Raw genomic sequence first — 16,752 nt, forward strand, 5'->3', positions numbered from 1 at the left:
ATATGAGCTATTTATTTAACTTTTATATAGTGCTCTCTATGTGCCAGACACTGTGCTGAGAGCTTTCACAGGCATCTGTTACCTACGTTCACACAGCTAGTAAGAGGCAGAACTGGGACTCAAATTTGGCTTTTTAGACTGCACTACACCACACTTCTGTTTATGTCTAAGCAGAATTTACCTATATCTGCAGAATCTTAAGTAAGGCCACAGTGATTCTATCTCTCTCTATCTATCTATCTATCTATCTATCTATCTATCTATCTATCTATCTATCTATCATCTTCCATCTGTCTACCTATCCACTCATCCATACCTCTCTCCATCCATTCATCTATCTATCCATCCACCCATCCATCTTTATTTTTCTGATTATAAGTGTAATACATGATTTTTTAAAACACGCAAATATGCTGAAATAAGTAACATAAGAAGTAAAAAATTTCCCTAAATCTCACACCTAAAAATAAGCATTCTTAACTGTTTAATATGTGCTCTTCCAGACTTTTTTCTGTGGACATACTACCTGCATATTTTTCTTTCACTTTTTAATAGGATAATACTGCACCTGCACTTAATGTAACTCCCATTTCACACAATAGTAAGCCTTGAAAAACTCTCCATGACTATAGAGGCCTATCTTGTTTGTTTCACTATTCCATTGTATAGAGGTAGCAATTTTCCTAAATAGTCACTTATTGATAGACATGCAGGTTTGTCAATTGTTCTTGATTATAAACAATGCTGCAATAAATATCATTGTACTCTCATCTTTGTCTATCTGTATATTTGTCTAAAATGAATTGGTAGAAATGAAATTGCTGGGTCAAAGGATACACACAATTATATACAATTAAGATTGCCATAGATAATGGCAAATTGCCCTTCAGAAAAAAAAATACTTAATTGGCAATCCCACTAGCAGTGTGTAAGAGTGACTCATTTTCCCACAGGCTTGCCAACGCTGGATATTCTGTCTTCTAAAATTCTATCAACCAAGTAGGCAAAAATGGTGTCTCCTTATTGTTTTAATTTGTGCTTAAAAATAGTAAGGTGGCATCTTTTTATAGTATTGGCCTTTATATTTCTGCTTTTGTAAATTGCTTTTTCCCATCTTTTGGCAACTGGTTTTAAATTAGTATACTGCAGGCTGGGTATGGTGTCTCACACTTGTAATCCCAGCACTTTGGGAGACCGAGGTGGGAGGATTGCTTGAGCCCAGGAGTTCGAGACCAGACCAACCTAGGCAACATAATGAGACATCGTCTCTAAAAAGAATTTAAAAATTTGCCAGGCGTGGTGGCATGCACCTGTGGTTCCAGCTAATTGGAAGGCTGAGGTGGGAGGATTGCTTGAGCCTGGAAGGTCAAGGCTGCAGTGAACCAAGTTCATGCCACTGCATTCCAACCTGGGCAAGAGACTGAGACCCCCTCTTAAAACAAAAAATCAAAAACTAAATTAGTATACTGCAGAAAGGAGAGGCCCTTGTAGACCACGTGAGATTATGATACATTTTCTTTTAAGGTGCAACTAAGTCCTGGAGATTTATGCTCACCATAAAACCAGTTCTTAAATGTATTTGACGTCATTTCGGAGGGCTGAACAGAAAGGCAGTTAACCAACAACAATTGAGATTTGGGTTTCAGATCGCTTATTGTCTTGTGGGATCAACTCTTGATTTATTAGTCACACGAAAGATGATAAAGTAATATAATCACATAAGCCAGGGACAGAAATAAGCATTTGCTCATTCATCACTGGATAGTTCAGAAATAACTCCCTGGCAGGTGGATAGTATGAGTTCCTGCACATGGGAGTGTGTGATGCAGGTGAAATGTATATGAGTGTGTATGGGGGCAGGCATATGTATGTTATTGTTTGCTTTTGGAGAATGTCCACTAGAGGAATGGAGGGAGAGAATACTATATGGTCAGAGAATATCTGGAAGCTTTCGTTTGGCGGCATCTCCCAGAAGCAGGGAAGTATTTACTTCCTGCTAGCCTCTGTAGTGCTCTGTTATGGCTGTCACTGTTTTAGAGTGGTGGTCCCAACGTTACAACTCTAATTCAGGGACTGGTTACAATTCCAATTCTGCCACAAAGCTCTTTATCTTCTGGCTTAGGCTGTACTGGCACTGGAATTAGGTTGATAATTAGATAATCCTCAGATATTTACCTAGTAGACTGGGGGTGTAAGGTTTGTAGTGGTGATAGTATCATCACTCATCTGTAGCTTCTTGTGAGACAAAGGGCATGTCCAATGTAAAGTTTCATAGATACTGCCAAATTACTTACCAAAAGACTGTACCCAATGGACACGTCCTTCAGCAATGTTTGACAAGGTTTTGCATATATCATCTCACTTAATCTTCAAATAATCTTGTAAAGTCATTAGGGAGAGGCTATTATCTGGCATAGACTATAATGTGAATGGCAGCCCTTAAAGTTGAATGGGCATACAACGCTGTGGCCCCAAATCTCCATTTTACTGAAGCAAACATTGAGGTATCAGGAGGATACGTTACTTGCTCAAAGTTCCACAGCTGATAAGTGTTAGGGCATGAATTTCAACCCAGGCTGTCTGACTCCAGAGCCAATGGTAACTGGAGTCTATGGCCATCTTGAAATCACTGCAGTGCCCTTGGTGAGGAGACAGAAGGAGGCCATCAGGATGCACTCAGGGCAGTGCCATGTCTTCCATTCCCGAGTACAAACAAGTCCCAGAGTTTCAGTATCGTCCAGCTGGTCATTCTTCAGGCCTTTGTCAGTGCCTTTCAGTGAGAAGCAGTCCCCAGAGACAGAATAAATTAGATCATTTGGCTCAGGAAAAGGCATTGGAGAAACAAATTGCTGTTGCACCCTGAATACAATAAGGCAGTTAGGTAGGCGGAAATAGCTCTCTTTTGATTATATGAGTGAGGATTATGCGTAGCAAATTTGAATTCCAAGCTGCCTTTTCGTTGGCCTCTTCCCCACCCTTTCACTAGCCATACACTTCTTACTGCCTCTCCAAGCTGTCCAGCTGGTATGTGCTCTGGGAACACTAATCTAACTTTTCATATTAGTCCAGGCAAAATATAATTAGGAAGAAACTCTTCTGCCAAAACAAAAATCACATGCTAATGTCAAATAGAGATGATTTTTTACATCTACTATTTTTGTTTATTTGGATCAGTATTGACTCAATTATATTGTATAATCCAGATTTGACCATATTGCCAAATACAATAAAACAATTTTTAACAGAAATTTCATTTGTTTTCTCTTTCCCCTCCCCCAAATTTGGACAGATACACTTTCATTAAAAGGAAAAAAGCTGGATTTTTTTGGAAGAGGTGACACATATGTAAGCCTGATAGATACCATTCCTGAACTCAGCCGATTCACAGCATGCATTGATCTGGTATTCATGGATGACAACTCAAGGTATTGGATGGCCTTCTCCTATATTACAAATAACGCCCTCCTGGGCAGAGAAGACATAGACCTTGGACTTGCAGGAGACCATCAGCAGCTAATACTATACAAATTGGGAAAGACCTTTTCTATCCGTCACCACCTGGCTTCATTTCAATGGCATACAATATGCTTGATATGGGATGGTGTGAAGGGCAGATTAGAACTTTTCCTGAATAAAAAAAGGATACTGGAAGTAACGGATCAACCACACAACCTGACACCTCATGGGACTCTATTCCTAGGGCACTTTCTCAAGAATGGGAGCAGCGAGGTTAAAAGCATGATGCATAGCTTTCCTGGCAGCTTGTACTACTTTCAACTCTGGGACCACATCCTGGATAACGAAGAGTTTATGAAGTGTTTAGATGGAAATGTAGTTAGTTGGGAAGAAGACGTTTGGCTTGTCAACAAGATCATCCCAACTGTTGACAGGACACTGCGCTGCTGTGAGTAACTTATCAACTTTTTTCCTTAGCAAGGGTAGTGTTGCAGTGGCCCCAGGTTGCTAGTTTTGTCATCACTTTTTAATGAGGAGCACATACTGTTTTCTTTTATCTTTATTTTGATAAGATTTCAAACTTTTAGAAAGATTGGAAGAATAGGATAGAAGAACACACACACACACACACACACACACACACACACACACACACACCACTTACTTGTTTCTAAGTCATTTGAGAGTAAGTTGCAGGCAAAATTCTTTGTTACCCCTAAATATCTCAGTGTGTATTTCCTAAGAATAAGGAATTCTCTTACTTAACCACTCTGTAATGATCAAAATGAGAAAATTTGATGTTGATACAATACTAATATCTAATTCACATTTCACATTCATATTTAGCTCATTATCCTAGTAATTTCTTTTGTAACTATTTTTTGCTTGCCCCAGGATCCAACTTAGGATCACACATTACATTTAGTTGTCATGTCTCTTTAGACTACTTTGGAATAGATTCTCTGCCTTTCCTTGTCTTCATGACCTAGAAATTTTTAGCATACAGTCCAGTTATTTTGTCTCTCAATTTATGTTTGTCTAATAGTTCCTTATAATTAGATTCAGGCTTTGAATTTTTGGTAAGAATACCACAGAAATGATGTTATATTCTTCTCAGTGCATCACATCAGTAGACACATGGTGACAATTTGTCTCATTATTCATAATAACTTTGATCACATGATTTCAGTGATCTCTGTCAGATTTCTCTACCATAAAGTTATTATTTTTTCCTTTTTAATTGTTGAGTAATTTCTGGGGAGATATTTGGAGGTTATGTAAAATATCCCCTTCTTAACATAATTTCACCCAATAGGTTTTACATCTATTCATGATTCTTGCCTGATTCACTAATCACTATGATGTTTGCAAAATAATGATTTTTAAAATTCCATTTTTTTACATTTATTAATTGGCATTCTACTGTAAGAAAGAGCTTTTTCTTCTTCCATAGTTATGTGTTTATTTATTTAAGACAAAGGGTCTCACTCTGTTGCCAAGGCTAGAGTGAAGTGGCATGATCATAGCTCACTGTAACCTCTAACTTCTGGGTGGGCTCAAGTGGTTTTCCTGCCTCAGCCTCCCAAAGTGCTGGGATAACAGATGTAAGCCACCACACCCAACCTTATTTATGTGTTTATTTATTTGAACATGAACTCACAGATTCTTATTTTATTCAATGGGTTGCAATCTGTTACTATCATTTATTTTGATGTTCAAATTTGTCCAGGGCTGGTCAGTGAGAGTTCTTCAATCTGGTTCTTGTGTCCTTTTGACACGTTCCCCATCATTCTTTGAGCATTTTCTTACTCTCTGGCACAACAAGATGTTCCAGGCTCTTCTTGTATATTTTCTGCTCAGCCCAAGGAGCCATCATTTTACTAAGGCATCCCTGCTCCTTTTAGTGGGGAATGATATTTATAAACCAATTTACTTTTTCTTCTGAGAGCAATTATGATATTGGAGAACTGTTTGGAATGAAGTTCTTGTAAGGAAACTGGCTTCTTGGAATTGCACCTGTATTTGTCTCCTCTCGAGTTTGGGGAAGGAAGGATGAGATTGCTTTTCTCTACATAATCCCACTCTGCTCTCAAATCTAGTCCTCTCCACTATCAGCAGCAGCAGTCTTCAGCATGGGATAATAGCATCAAGACAAGATTTTTTTGCATTTCCCGAAATATTCACTTATTCTTGAAGGAGTGTTATTGGCTGTTCTTATGGGTTTTTTTTCTTTCCAGGAGGAAGCTGTTAGGAAAGGAATAGGGGCTAGATCCATGCCTAAAAGGGCTCTCTCAGACTAAGGGCATATGTTTTCACCAACAGTCTGGATGCTGTTTGAGTTAACAGCAGAGGCACATTCCAGGGGATTTCTGTTTCTCTGAGATTAGACCAATGCAAAGGAACAGGAAAGCTATTCCTTTGTGCTACTACCCAAAGGTATTTGGTTTTTCTCTTTTCTGAGGCCTTAAAAATAAAAGAGAATATTCCTAGCTGGCTCTGATTACAAAACTGAGCTACAGACTAGTAGATTAAGCCTGAACAGCTCACCCAAAGCAGTTTAAAGTAATTTTATTTTTGATCTCAGGAACCAGAAGTATGGCCTTATATCCATGTGCTCAGCAGTGGTCTTTTAAAACCAAATCTGGCCAGTTAATGGCCATGAGTTTTCCTACCACTTTGTGAGCAGATAGCTAAATCTAACTGCTGTGTTAAAGTACTAGACAACCCTCTTTTATTTTGCTCTTTTGTACACTTTTTAAAAATTTTTATTTTTATTTATTTATTTATTATTTTGAGACAGAGTCTTGCTGCAACACCCAGGCTGGAGTGCAATGGTGCCATCTCATCTCACTGCAACTTCTGCTTCCCGGGTTCAAGTGATTCTCCTACCTAAGCCTCCCGAGTAGCTGGGACTACAGGCACGTGCAACCATGCCTGGCTAATTTTTGTGTTTTTAGTAGAGACAGGGTTTCACCATATTGGCCAGGCTGGTCTTGAACTCCTGAGCTCAAGTGGTCTGCCTGCCTCGCCCTCCCAGAGTGTTGGGATTACAGGCGTGAGCCACTGCACCCGGTCTCTTTCATACACTTTTTAATGGACGACCATCCTCTGGGTCTGATTGAATCATGGTGGGCATAATGCACAATCTAACATAAGAAACAAGGAAATTATCACCTCAAACAAACAAAAAAGGTAGTAAATGTTCCTCTACTATTCAGATCTCTTTGAGTGTTCTTTCCAAACCTTGGACCAGGAGTTTCTAATCTGGGGGCCAGAATGGCCTTGAAGGAGTTGACAAAGCCCCTGAAATTACAACACCCTAAAAATACAGGGCAGATTTTTTTTTTCAGAGGGTGCAGTCTATAGTTTCCATCACATGCTAACATATTATGGTAATTGGTGCCTTTTACTAAGTTCTTACCGTGTGCCAGGCATTTTATGGAGGAGGAAATAGGGGCTCAGAGAGGTTGAGTAAATTGCCTAATGTCACCAATCAAATAAGTAGTATAACTGGGGTTTGAACAGACTGGTCTGGTTGCAAAGCACATGTTCTTTTCACTTCCCACCATACAGGACTATCTCAAGTGAGCCTGTGGCCCCCAAAATGTTATGCTATATTACTATGTCTTAGAAGCTTCTTTTGGAGGTAATGGCTGGTCTGATAATTCACCTGGGGAAATTAGGCTACTAGCTGCAGTCATTGCCTGCCTCACCACTGAAGTATCTGTAAAATACCATAGAATTTCACCTATTTCGATTTTGGCTATATGACATCTGGGACAAAGGGGGCAATATATGAATAAATATGAGTGATTACAACATGTCTAGCTTCAGCTTTTGCCTAATAAATTAATATTTATGGCCCATAAAAGGATTATGACCTTTAAAAAATAAGTTTTAATGAGCACATTGCTAGGTTACAAATCTCAATAAATCTATTTACACATAAATTATATATATATATTTATATATTCATGAGAACAAGGCTTTTGGGGAACATTGCCTGAAAAACATGAACCCTACCTGGGTTTAATAAACAAGTATTCACTATAGTTGGAAATGTCTTGGAATATTAAACAACATGGTGATAAATAATAGCAGTGAAATTTCTAGTCATTAGAAATTTTGCTTTCAAGTAGTTTTTAAGCATCTTTTCCTTATTTTTAAAAATTACAAATGTAATACATGTGTTTGTGAATAAAATATATTTAAACAATACAAAAGCATATGAAATATCAAGTAAAACCTACCCTTCACTATCCTCTTCACAGAGGTGTCTATTAAAAAATTTTTTTCCGTGGGTTTATAATAAGTGTGTGCATGTATGTGCATGAGTGTATACAGTTTTAAAATCAAAAATAATATATACATACATGTTGTTCTGCAAATTGATTTATTTTAACTTAATACTGTCACATGGACAGACACATAAGTATATTTAGAGCTGTTTTTAGGGCCACATATATTCCATGTAACATAATTTACATGTAACATAATTTATTTAACCCATCATTGATGGCCATTTAAGTTGCTTTCAATTTTTTGCAATTACAAATAATGCTACGGTAAATTTCCTCATATATACCTCTTGGTACATTTAGGTTTGCAATTTTATAGGACACGTTCCTAAGGGTAAAATTTCTCAGTAAAAGCCTATAAGCTGTTACAATTTAAATAGATTTATCATTTTTACTAGTTATTTTATTAATGTAACTATTCATTAAAAATTAATTGATCTCTTAAAGTAAAATTACTAGATATATACAGTAAAAGATTTTAAAATACATGAAAGTATAAATCTAAAGTCTCCTTTCACTTCAGTCTTTTACTCGATGTGTCTCTCCCCAAAAGCAATGATTGTTAACAATTTCTTATATATCCTTGCAGAAAAAATGTAAAACTTGAATTTACATGTAAATATTTTTTTTCTTTTTCACAGTTGGGTTCATCATTATATGCATCCTTTTCTGCATCTTTTTAAAATTTAATAATATTTTTGGAAGCATTTTCATATCAGAAAATACAGAGCTATTTGATTCTTTTTGGGGGAGGCTGCTGAATAGTATGAAAGAAAAGGGGTATGCTATAATTTATTCAACAAGCTCTGCTTGAAGGACTTTTAAGTTGTTTCTTGTTTCTAGCTATGACAAAAGTCTACAGGGCTTTTAAAAGTAATGGGTGGTGACAGAAATATCTTGAAGCAACCATAAATAAATTATCACAAGCTAAAGTTCCTCTCAACGTATGGCAAGCATAATTTCCTAATCTCAACTCAGACACATGATCAAACAAAGGAATTTTTTTGACCTGTGAATGTGTGAAGAGAGTCTTCCAAAGACATGCAGATTAAATTCCTCTTAGTTCTACATTTAAGAAATCCCTTCTATTGAAAAGAATGAAATAACTTGAATTGAGTTAATCCTGGGAAATCTACACTGTATCAAAGCATAGCATCCCTATATCTGTGGGGTCATTGATTTGCTGAGGTTTGTTAATTGTTCTAATGCTCCAGCTTCTTTGAATTAGTTTATGAATTGACTATTCTTAAAATATGCAGAGATGGATTATATGGTCTATGTCCTTTATAAAGGCTTTTGTTCGGTTCACTATTAATTCCTCTATCCAATTATCAGCTCTGATAGGAAAGGTTCCATGGGGATGGGCTCTACTAGCTAAAAGGCAATTTGGTCTTGTCCTCGTACATCAATTCTCTGTGCTACCCTTGTTTCTCATCACGAAAGGTAAGCATGAGCTGTTGGTAGTTCACTCAAAGCCTTCTTATTTGTATTCTCCTTCACAGGATGACATTCTCCTATAGACCCAGAGATAGAGGCTCTAGCCTGTCTCTCTATTGCAGCATTCGTTTTTCATGCTTTTGTCTGGAAACTGAATGCAGACACCACATTGAAAAAAAAAAGTTTCCTTTTCACCTTAAAGATACTCATTTCATATTTTTTCTACCCAACAGGCAGATCTGTCTGTGGCATTTTCTGGTCACCATTATCTCTCACAAATCTAATCAACATGCTGAATCATATTTATAGAGGTCCTGATTGAAAGAAAAACCAGATGTGATATGTGGGCTAGAACGACACGTAGATTTAATATGAGGTGATATACCCAAATCACAACCAGAATTTGGTACCTTAGAAAATGTTCTACTTAACATTCTGTTGGCAGGTACATCTGCAACAAAATGCCTCATAAATATTCAGCTACTCTATACCTCTGTTCTCCAGCTCCCAATGATTACAATAATACAATTTTGTGTAGAGTGAAAGAGCAAATGGCAATTAAGCCCACAGACCCCTGTGAATTAGCATGGATTATCTCCACTTTAAAATACAGAGACAGCAAGGCTTATGCAAATTATTTGTGCAAGTGATCACTTGTTCACAAACAGGAACAAAGTGAATATGGCAAATCATGTTTGTGAGCGCTCCAAAGATGGAGGCCTGACCTCACGGCTTCTGTTCAATGTGAATAGATGGAAATTCAGCCATTGCTCAAGCACAGTACCGGCTGTTGCATTTGATTTTTTTTTTTTTTTTTTTTTTTTGAGATAAGGTCTCACTCTGCCGCCCAGGATGTAATGCAGCTGTGCGATCAGAGCTCACTGCAGCCTTGACCTCCTAGGCTCGAACCATCCCCCTGCTTCAGCCCCCCACCGCCCGCCCCACCGAGTAGCTAGGACTACAGACATGTACCGCCATACCTGGCTAATTTTTATTTATTTATTCATTTATTTTATTTTATTTTATTTTTTTGGTAGAGATGGGATCTTGCTGTGTTGCCTGGGCTAGGCATCTGCTTTTTCTTAACTGAATTTTTTATTGAGAGATAATTGTAGATTCACATGCAGTTGGAAATTCTTGTACACTTTGTCTAGTTTCCTCTAATGGTGACATTTTGCAAAGCTATAGTATAACAAACAGAACATTGACATTGATACAACCCACCAATCCTATTCAGATTTCTCTAGTTTTTCTTATATTCATTTATGTCTGTGTATTAAGTTCTATACAATTTTATCACCTGGGTAAACTTGTGTATCTACTGGCATACTGATGCTGAACAGTTCTAATACTAGTAGGATCCCTCATGCTGACCTTTTATAACCATACCCACTTCCTTCCCACCCTTTTCCCCTACCCCGCTTCATACCTAACCCGTGACAACACTAATCTGTTCCCCATTTCTAAAATTGTGTCATTTCAACAATATTATATAAATGGAATCACACAGTGTGTAAACTTATAGCATTGCCTTTTTTTTTTTTAACTCAGCATAATTCTCTGAAGAGCCATCCGGGTTGTTGAGTGTGTCAATAGTTTACTCATTTTCATTGCTGAGTAGTATTCCATGGTATGGATATGTTACAGTTTATTCAATTATTCACCTGTTGAAAGACATTTGGGCTGATTCCAATTTTTTGCTGTTATAAAAAATAACCCTGCTATGGATATCTGTGTACAGGTTTTTTTGGTGTGTGTGTGAACGTAAGTTTTTATTTCTCTGGGAAAAATGCCATGGCTTGGCTGTATGGTAGTTGCATGTTTAGAATTTTTCTTAATTTAAAAAATAATTAAATCTCTGTGGGTACATATTAGGTGTACATATTTGTGTGGTATATGAGAAGTTTTGACACAGGCATGGAATGTGAAATAATCATATCATAGTACCCATCCCCTCAAGTATTTATCCTTTGTGTTATAAACAATCCAATTATACTCTTTTAGTTATTTTTAAATGTACAATTAAATTATTATTGACTATAGTCACCCTGTTATGCAGTCTAACAGTAGGTCTTATTCTTTCTAACTTTTTTTTGTTCACATTAATCCCCTCCTGCCCCTCCCCCAAGGCCCCTCTACCCTTCCCAGCCTCTGGTAACCATCCTTCTAGTCTCCATATCCATGAGTTCAATTGTTTTGATTTTTGTAGCCCACAAACAAATGAGAACATGCCATGTTTGTTTTCCTGTGCCTGGCTTATTTCACTCAACATAATGACTCCAAGTTCCATCCATGTCGTTGCAAATGACTGAATCTCATTTTTTGTGGCTGAATAGTACTCCGTTGTGTATATGTACCACATATTTTTTATCTGTTCATCTGTTGATGGACACTTAGGTTGCTTCCAAATCTTAGCCATTGTGAACAGTGCTGCAATAAATATACGAATGCAGATATCTCTTTGAAATACTTATTTCCTCTCTTTTGGGTATATACCCAGAAGTGGGATTGCTGGATCATATGGTAGTTCTATTTTTAGTTTTTTGAGGAACCTCCAAACTGTTTGCACATTTAGCTTTATAAGAAACTGTCAGACTGTTTACAAACTGTCAGACTGTTTTACAAAACTGTTTTACAGTTTTACAAAGTAGCTCTATCACTTCATATTCCACCAACAATGCATAAGGGATCAGTTTCTCAGCATCTTTGCCAGCATTTGGTGTTGCCACTGTTTTTCATTTTAGTCATTCTTGTAAATTTGTAGTGATATCTTATTGTGCTTTCAATTTGCATTTCCCTGATGCTTCATGACATTGAACATTTTTTCCTGTGCTTATGTGTCATCTTCATGTCTTCATCAGTGAAATGTCTGTTCATGTCTTTTGCCCTTTTTAAAAAACTGTATTGTTTGTTCATTTTATTGTTGAGTTTTAAAAGTTAAAAATTATATTCTATTTTTTGTTTGGTATATCTTTTGCAAATATGTCCTTCTAGTCTGTAGATTTTTAAAAATTATTTATTTATTTATTTGTTTGTTTGTTTATTTATTTATTTATTTGAGACGGAGTCTTGCTCCATCGCCCAGGCTGTAGTGCACTGGCATGATCTCAGCTCACTGCAACCTCCACCTCCTGGATTCAAGTGTTTCATGTGCCTCAGCCTCCTGAGTAGCTGGGACTACAGGTACATGCCACCATGCCTGGATAATTTTTGTATTTTGAGTAGAGATGAGGTTTCACCATGCTGGCCAGGCTGGTTTTGAACTCCTGACCTCAAATGATCCACCTACCTCGGCCTCCCAAAGTGCTGGAATTGCAGCATGAGTCACCATACTCAGTCTAAAAATTCATTTATATGGGCTTTCACAGAACAAAAGCTTTTAATTTTGTTAAAGTCTAGTTTATTAATTAATTTTTTTAATAAGTCATGCTTTTGGTGTTCAAGTTTAAGAACTCCTTGCTTAGCCCTAGATCCCAAATATTTTCTCCTATATTTTTTCTAAATGTTCCATAGCTTTGTACTTTACATTTAAGTCTGTGGTCCATTCTGAGTCAATTTTTGCATAAGATGTGTGAGGTGTAGGTTGAGGTTCATTTTCTTTCTTTCTGTTTTTTTTTTCTTTTTTTTTTTTTTGGTCTATTGATGTCCGATTGCTTCAGTATTATTTGTTGAAAAGGTTATCCTTGCTTTATTGAGTTGATTTTGTACCTTTGTCAAAAATCAGTTGAGCATATTTATATGTGTCTGTTTCTGAGTTTTCTATCTGTTCCAATCATCTATATATCTATCCCTCTGCCAATACCACACTATCTTGATTGCTGTAACTTTACATCAAGCCTTAATATTGGGTAGAGTGATTCCTCTAACCTTATTCTTCTTTTCAAAATTTGGTTTAGTTATTTTAGGGATTGTGCATTTCCATAAAAATTTTAGACTAAGCTTGTCTGTTTGCATATAACCTTGATGGAATATTGACAGGAATTGGATTATATCTGTATATCAATTTGAAGAGAACTGACGTCTTTACTATATCGAATCTTCCAATCCGTGAACACAGCGTGCCTCTCCATTTTTTAAGGTTTTCCTTGATTTCTTTCATTAGCATTTTGTGATTTTCAGCATACACATGCTTTAAGTGTATACCTAAGTATTTCATTTTCACTGGAACAATTGTGAAATAGCATTGTGCTTTTGATTTCAGTTTCTGCGTGTTCATTTTTAGGACATAGAAATGTGATTGCTTTTTGTGTGTTGATTTTGTATTCTGAACTCATTTATGAGTTCTGATAAATTTTTTTTCTTGAAGATTCCTTGAGATTTTGTATCTGGACTACTGCATAATCTGCAATGTCTTCAAAAAAAATTTTTTTTTTTTTTGCCTTGTTGGAGTGCCTCTAACTTCCAGTACCACGTTGAATCATACTGGTGAGAGTGGACATCCTCGCCTCGTTCCTGATCTTAGCTGGAAAACATTCAATCTTTCACCATTACAGTTGATGTTAGCTGTAGGTTTCTTGATGATGCCCTTTACCATGTTGCTAAAAATCCCCTCTATTCTTAACTTGCCCAGAGATTGTATTGTGAAGGGATATGAGTTTTTGTCAAATGCCTTTTTTTGGATCAGTTGATATGATTTTTCTTCTTTATCTTGTTGATATTGTGGGTTATGTTGATAGATTTTCAAAGGTTTAGCCAGCTTTGCATATTTGGAATAGATCCCACTTGGTCGTGGTATATAATTATTTTTATACATTGTTTCATTTAGTTTGCTCATATATTGTTGAGGATTTTTGTATTTAATTTCAGGAGAGATATTGGTCTGTAGTTTCTTTTTTTTACTGTCTCTGTCTGATTTCAGTATCAGGATGACACTGGCCTCATAAAATGTGTTGGAAAGCGTTTGTTCCTCTTTTCTGGAAGAGATTCTATAAAATTGGTGTTAATTCTTCCTTGGCAGTAAACTCCATTGAAATCATCTGGGCCTGGAGATTCTTTTGTGAAGGCTTTTAAATTACTAGTTCAATTTCGTTAATAGCTATAGGGCTATTCATATTGTCTATTTCCTCTTGATGGCGCTTTGGTAATTTATGGGTTTTGAGGAGTTGTCTATTTCTTCTAACTTGTTGAATTTGTGAACATAAAGTTATTCATAATACTCTCTTATTATCTTTTTAATTGCTGCAGAATAAGTAGTGATATTCTCTGTTTCATTTATGATATTGGTGACTGACTTGTGTTTTTCTCTTTTTACTTTTATCAGTCTTGCTATAGGTTTATCAATTTTATTGACTTTAAAAAATCATCTTTGTTCCATTGATTTTTCTCTATTGTTTTCTTATTTTTAATTTCATTGAGTTCTTTTATGGTCTTGATTATTTTTTCTTCTGCCTGCTTTGGATTTATCTTGGGATTTTTTTTTAGACTCTTGAGGTGGGAGCTGAGATTATTGTTTTGAGATCTTTCCTCCTTTTAAAGGTATGCATTTAGTGCTATAATCTTCCTTCTCAGCACTGTTTTAGTTGCATCTCCCAAATTTTTTAAATTAAATTTAATTTGATTAAAATAATTTTATTTAATTCAATGTATTACATTTATTTTTTCTTAAAATGTCTTCTTTGATTCATGGGTTATGCAGAAGTGTGTTGTTTAGAACTTTTCTATGGTCTTTCTGTAATTGGTTTCTAGTTTGATTTCATAATAATCAGAGAGGGCAGTCTTATAAATTCACTTCTTTTAAATGAAGTTTGTTTTATGGCCCTGTATGTGGTCTATGTTGGTGAATATTTCATGAGTGCTTCAAAAATATATATATTCTGCCACTGTTGACTGGAGTGCTCTATGTCAACTAAAGTCTGTTGATTGTGTTGTTCAGAACTTCTATATACTTGCTGATTTTCTGTTTAGTAGCTTTATCACTTGTTGAGACAGGAGTATTAAAATTCCTAACTATAATTATGGATTTACTATTTTTCCTTTCAGCTCCATCAGTTGTGCATCATGTATTTTGAGACTCTGTTGTTTGATATGTATGCATTTAGGATCACCATGTCTTCCTGGTGGAGCAATGCATTTAGTATTATGTAGTGTCTTTTCTTGAGTCCAGTAATTTTCCTTGCTCTGTACTCTAGTGAATATTATTATAGCCATTTTTACTTTCCTTAAACTTACTGCTTGCATGGTATAATTTTTCCATTCTTCTACTTTCAACCTACCTATATGATGATATTCGAAGTATATTCTTTTGTAAACAGCAACCTATGGGTTACTTGAGCATACTTGATTTATTTATGGGGTTTTGAGTTTTTCTTTGTATGGTTTTCCTAGTGGTTGGTCTTGGTATTACAATATGAAAATGTGACCTACCGTAGCCTACTGTTGTCAACATTTTACCAGTTTGAGTGAAGTATGGAAACCTCACTTCCATTTTGGTCCTTTGACCTTCCTCACTGTTCAGATTTTTTTTGAGAAGGGATCTCACTCTGTCATCCAGACTGGAGAGAAGTGGAGTGCAGTGGCATGATCACAGCTCACTGCAACCTCAAACTCCTGGGCTCAAGCAATCCTCCTGTCTCAGTTTCCCAAGTAGCTGGGACTATAGGTGTGCACCACCACATCCAGCTATTTTGTTTTTTAATTTTTGGTAGAGTTAGGGTCTCACTTTGTTGCCCAGGTTGGTCTTGAACTCCTGGCTTCAAGCAATCCTCCTGTTTTGACCTCCCAAAGTTCTGAGATTACAGGCAAGAGCTGCCATATCCAGCCACTTTTAAATTTTGTTGTTTTAAATATCAGATGATGTTACAATTTTTGTCTCAGTCATCAAATATGATTTATAAAGCTCATGAGGAAAAGGATCATCTATTTTATATACCCATATTTTTGGTCTTTCCTTTGCTCATTTTTTCTTTCTGATTCTCCAAGATTCTTAAAAAAAATTCTTTCTGTTTAAAGTAATTCCTTTAGCTAATCTTTTAAAGATAGGTCTGCTAGTGACAAGGTATCTTAATTTTCCTTCATCAGAGAATGTTTTCATTTCCATTTTATTTCTGTAAGATAGCTTTGCCGGATATAGAATTCATGGTTAACAATTCTTTTCTATCAGCTTTTGAAAAATTTTATGACAGCTTCTTCTGGTCTCCTTAGTTCTGAATGAGAAATCTATCATTTAAGTTGTTGCTCTTCTATAAGTAATGTTTGTTTCTTTCTGTCTACTTTCAAAATCTTTTGTCTTTTAGTTTTCAAAAGTTCAATTATGATGTGCCTTGCCACAGATTTCTTTGGCTTTTATCCTTCTTGGAATTTGTTTAGCTTTTGGAATTTCTAGGTTTGTGTCTTTTGTCAAATTTGGGAAGCTTTTAGCCTTTTTTTTTTTTTTTTAATATACGTTCAGCCCCATTGTCTTTCTCATCTCTTTTAAGGTTATGGTAATATGAATGTTGGATATTTTGTTATTGTTCCACAGGTCCTTGAGGCTATCTTCATTTTTCTATTCAATGCATTTTCTCTATTGTTTAGATCAGGTGAATTCTATTATGTTATCATTATGTTTACCTGTTCTATCTTC

The 16,752-nt window shown here is 36.1% G+C and overlaps 2 protein-coding genes across 2 annotated transcripts in view; one reads left to right on the forward strand and one right to left on the reverse strand.

The window, feature by feature from the left end:
- The window catches only part of MAP7D3 (MAP7 domain containing 3), a 286,896-nt gene that overhangs the window by 98,272 nt on the left and 171,872 nt on the right, over positions 1–16,752 (reverse strand). The window lies entirely within an intron of this gene.
- Positions 1–16,752, forward strand: part of ADGRG4 (adhesion G protein-coupled receptor G4) — a 113,903-nt gene that overhangs the window by 13,560 nt on the left and 83,591 nt on the right. The window contains exon 3 of the mRNA XM_028842064.2: positions 3,290–3,904. Coding sequence (XP_028697897.2) covers positions 3,290–3,904 — 615 coding nt within the window. The remainder of the gene's footprint in view (positions 1–3,289; positions 3,905–16,752) is intronic.

This window comes from Macaca mulatta, chromosome X (assembly GCF_049350105.2).
Source record: "Macaca mulatta isolate MMU2019108-1 chromosome X, T2T-MMU8v2.0, whole genome shotgun sequence".
Taxonomy (NCBI): Eukaryota; Metazoa; Chordata; class Mammalia; order Primates; family Cercopithecidae; genus Macaca; species Macaca mulatta.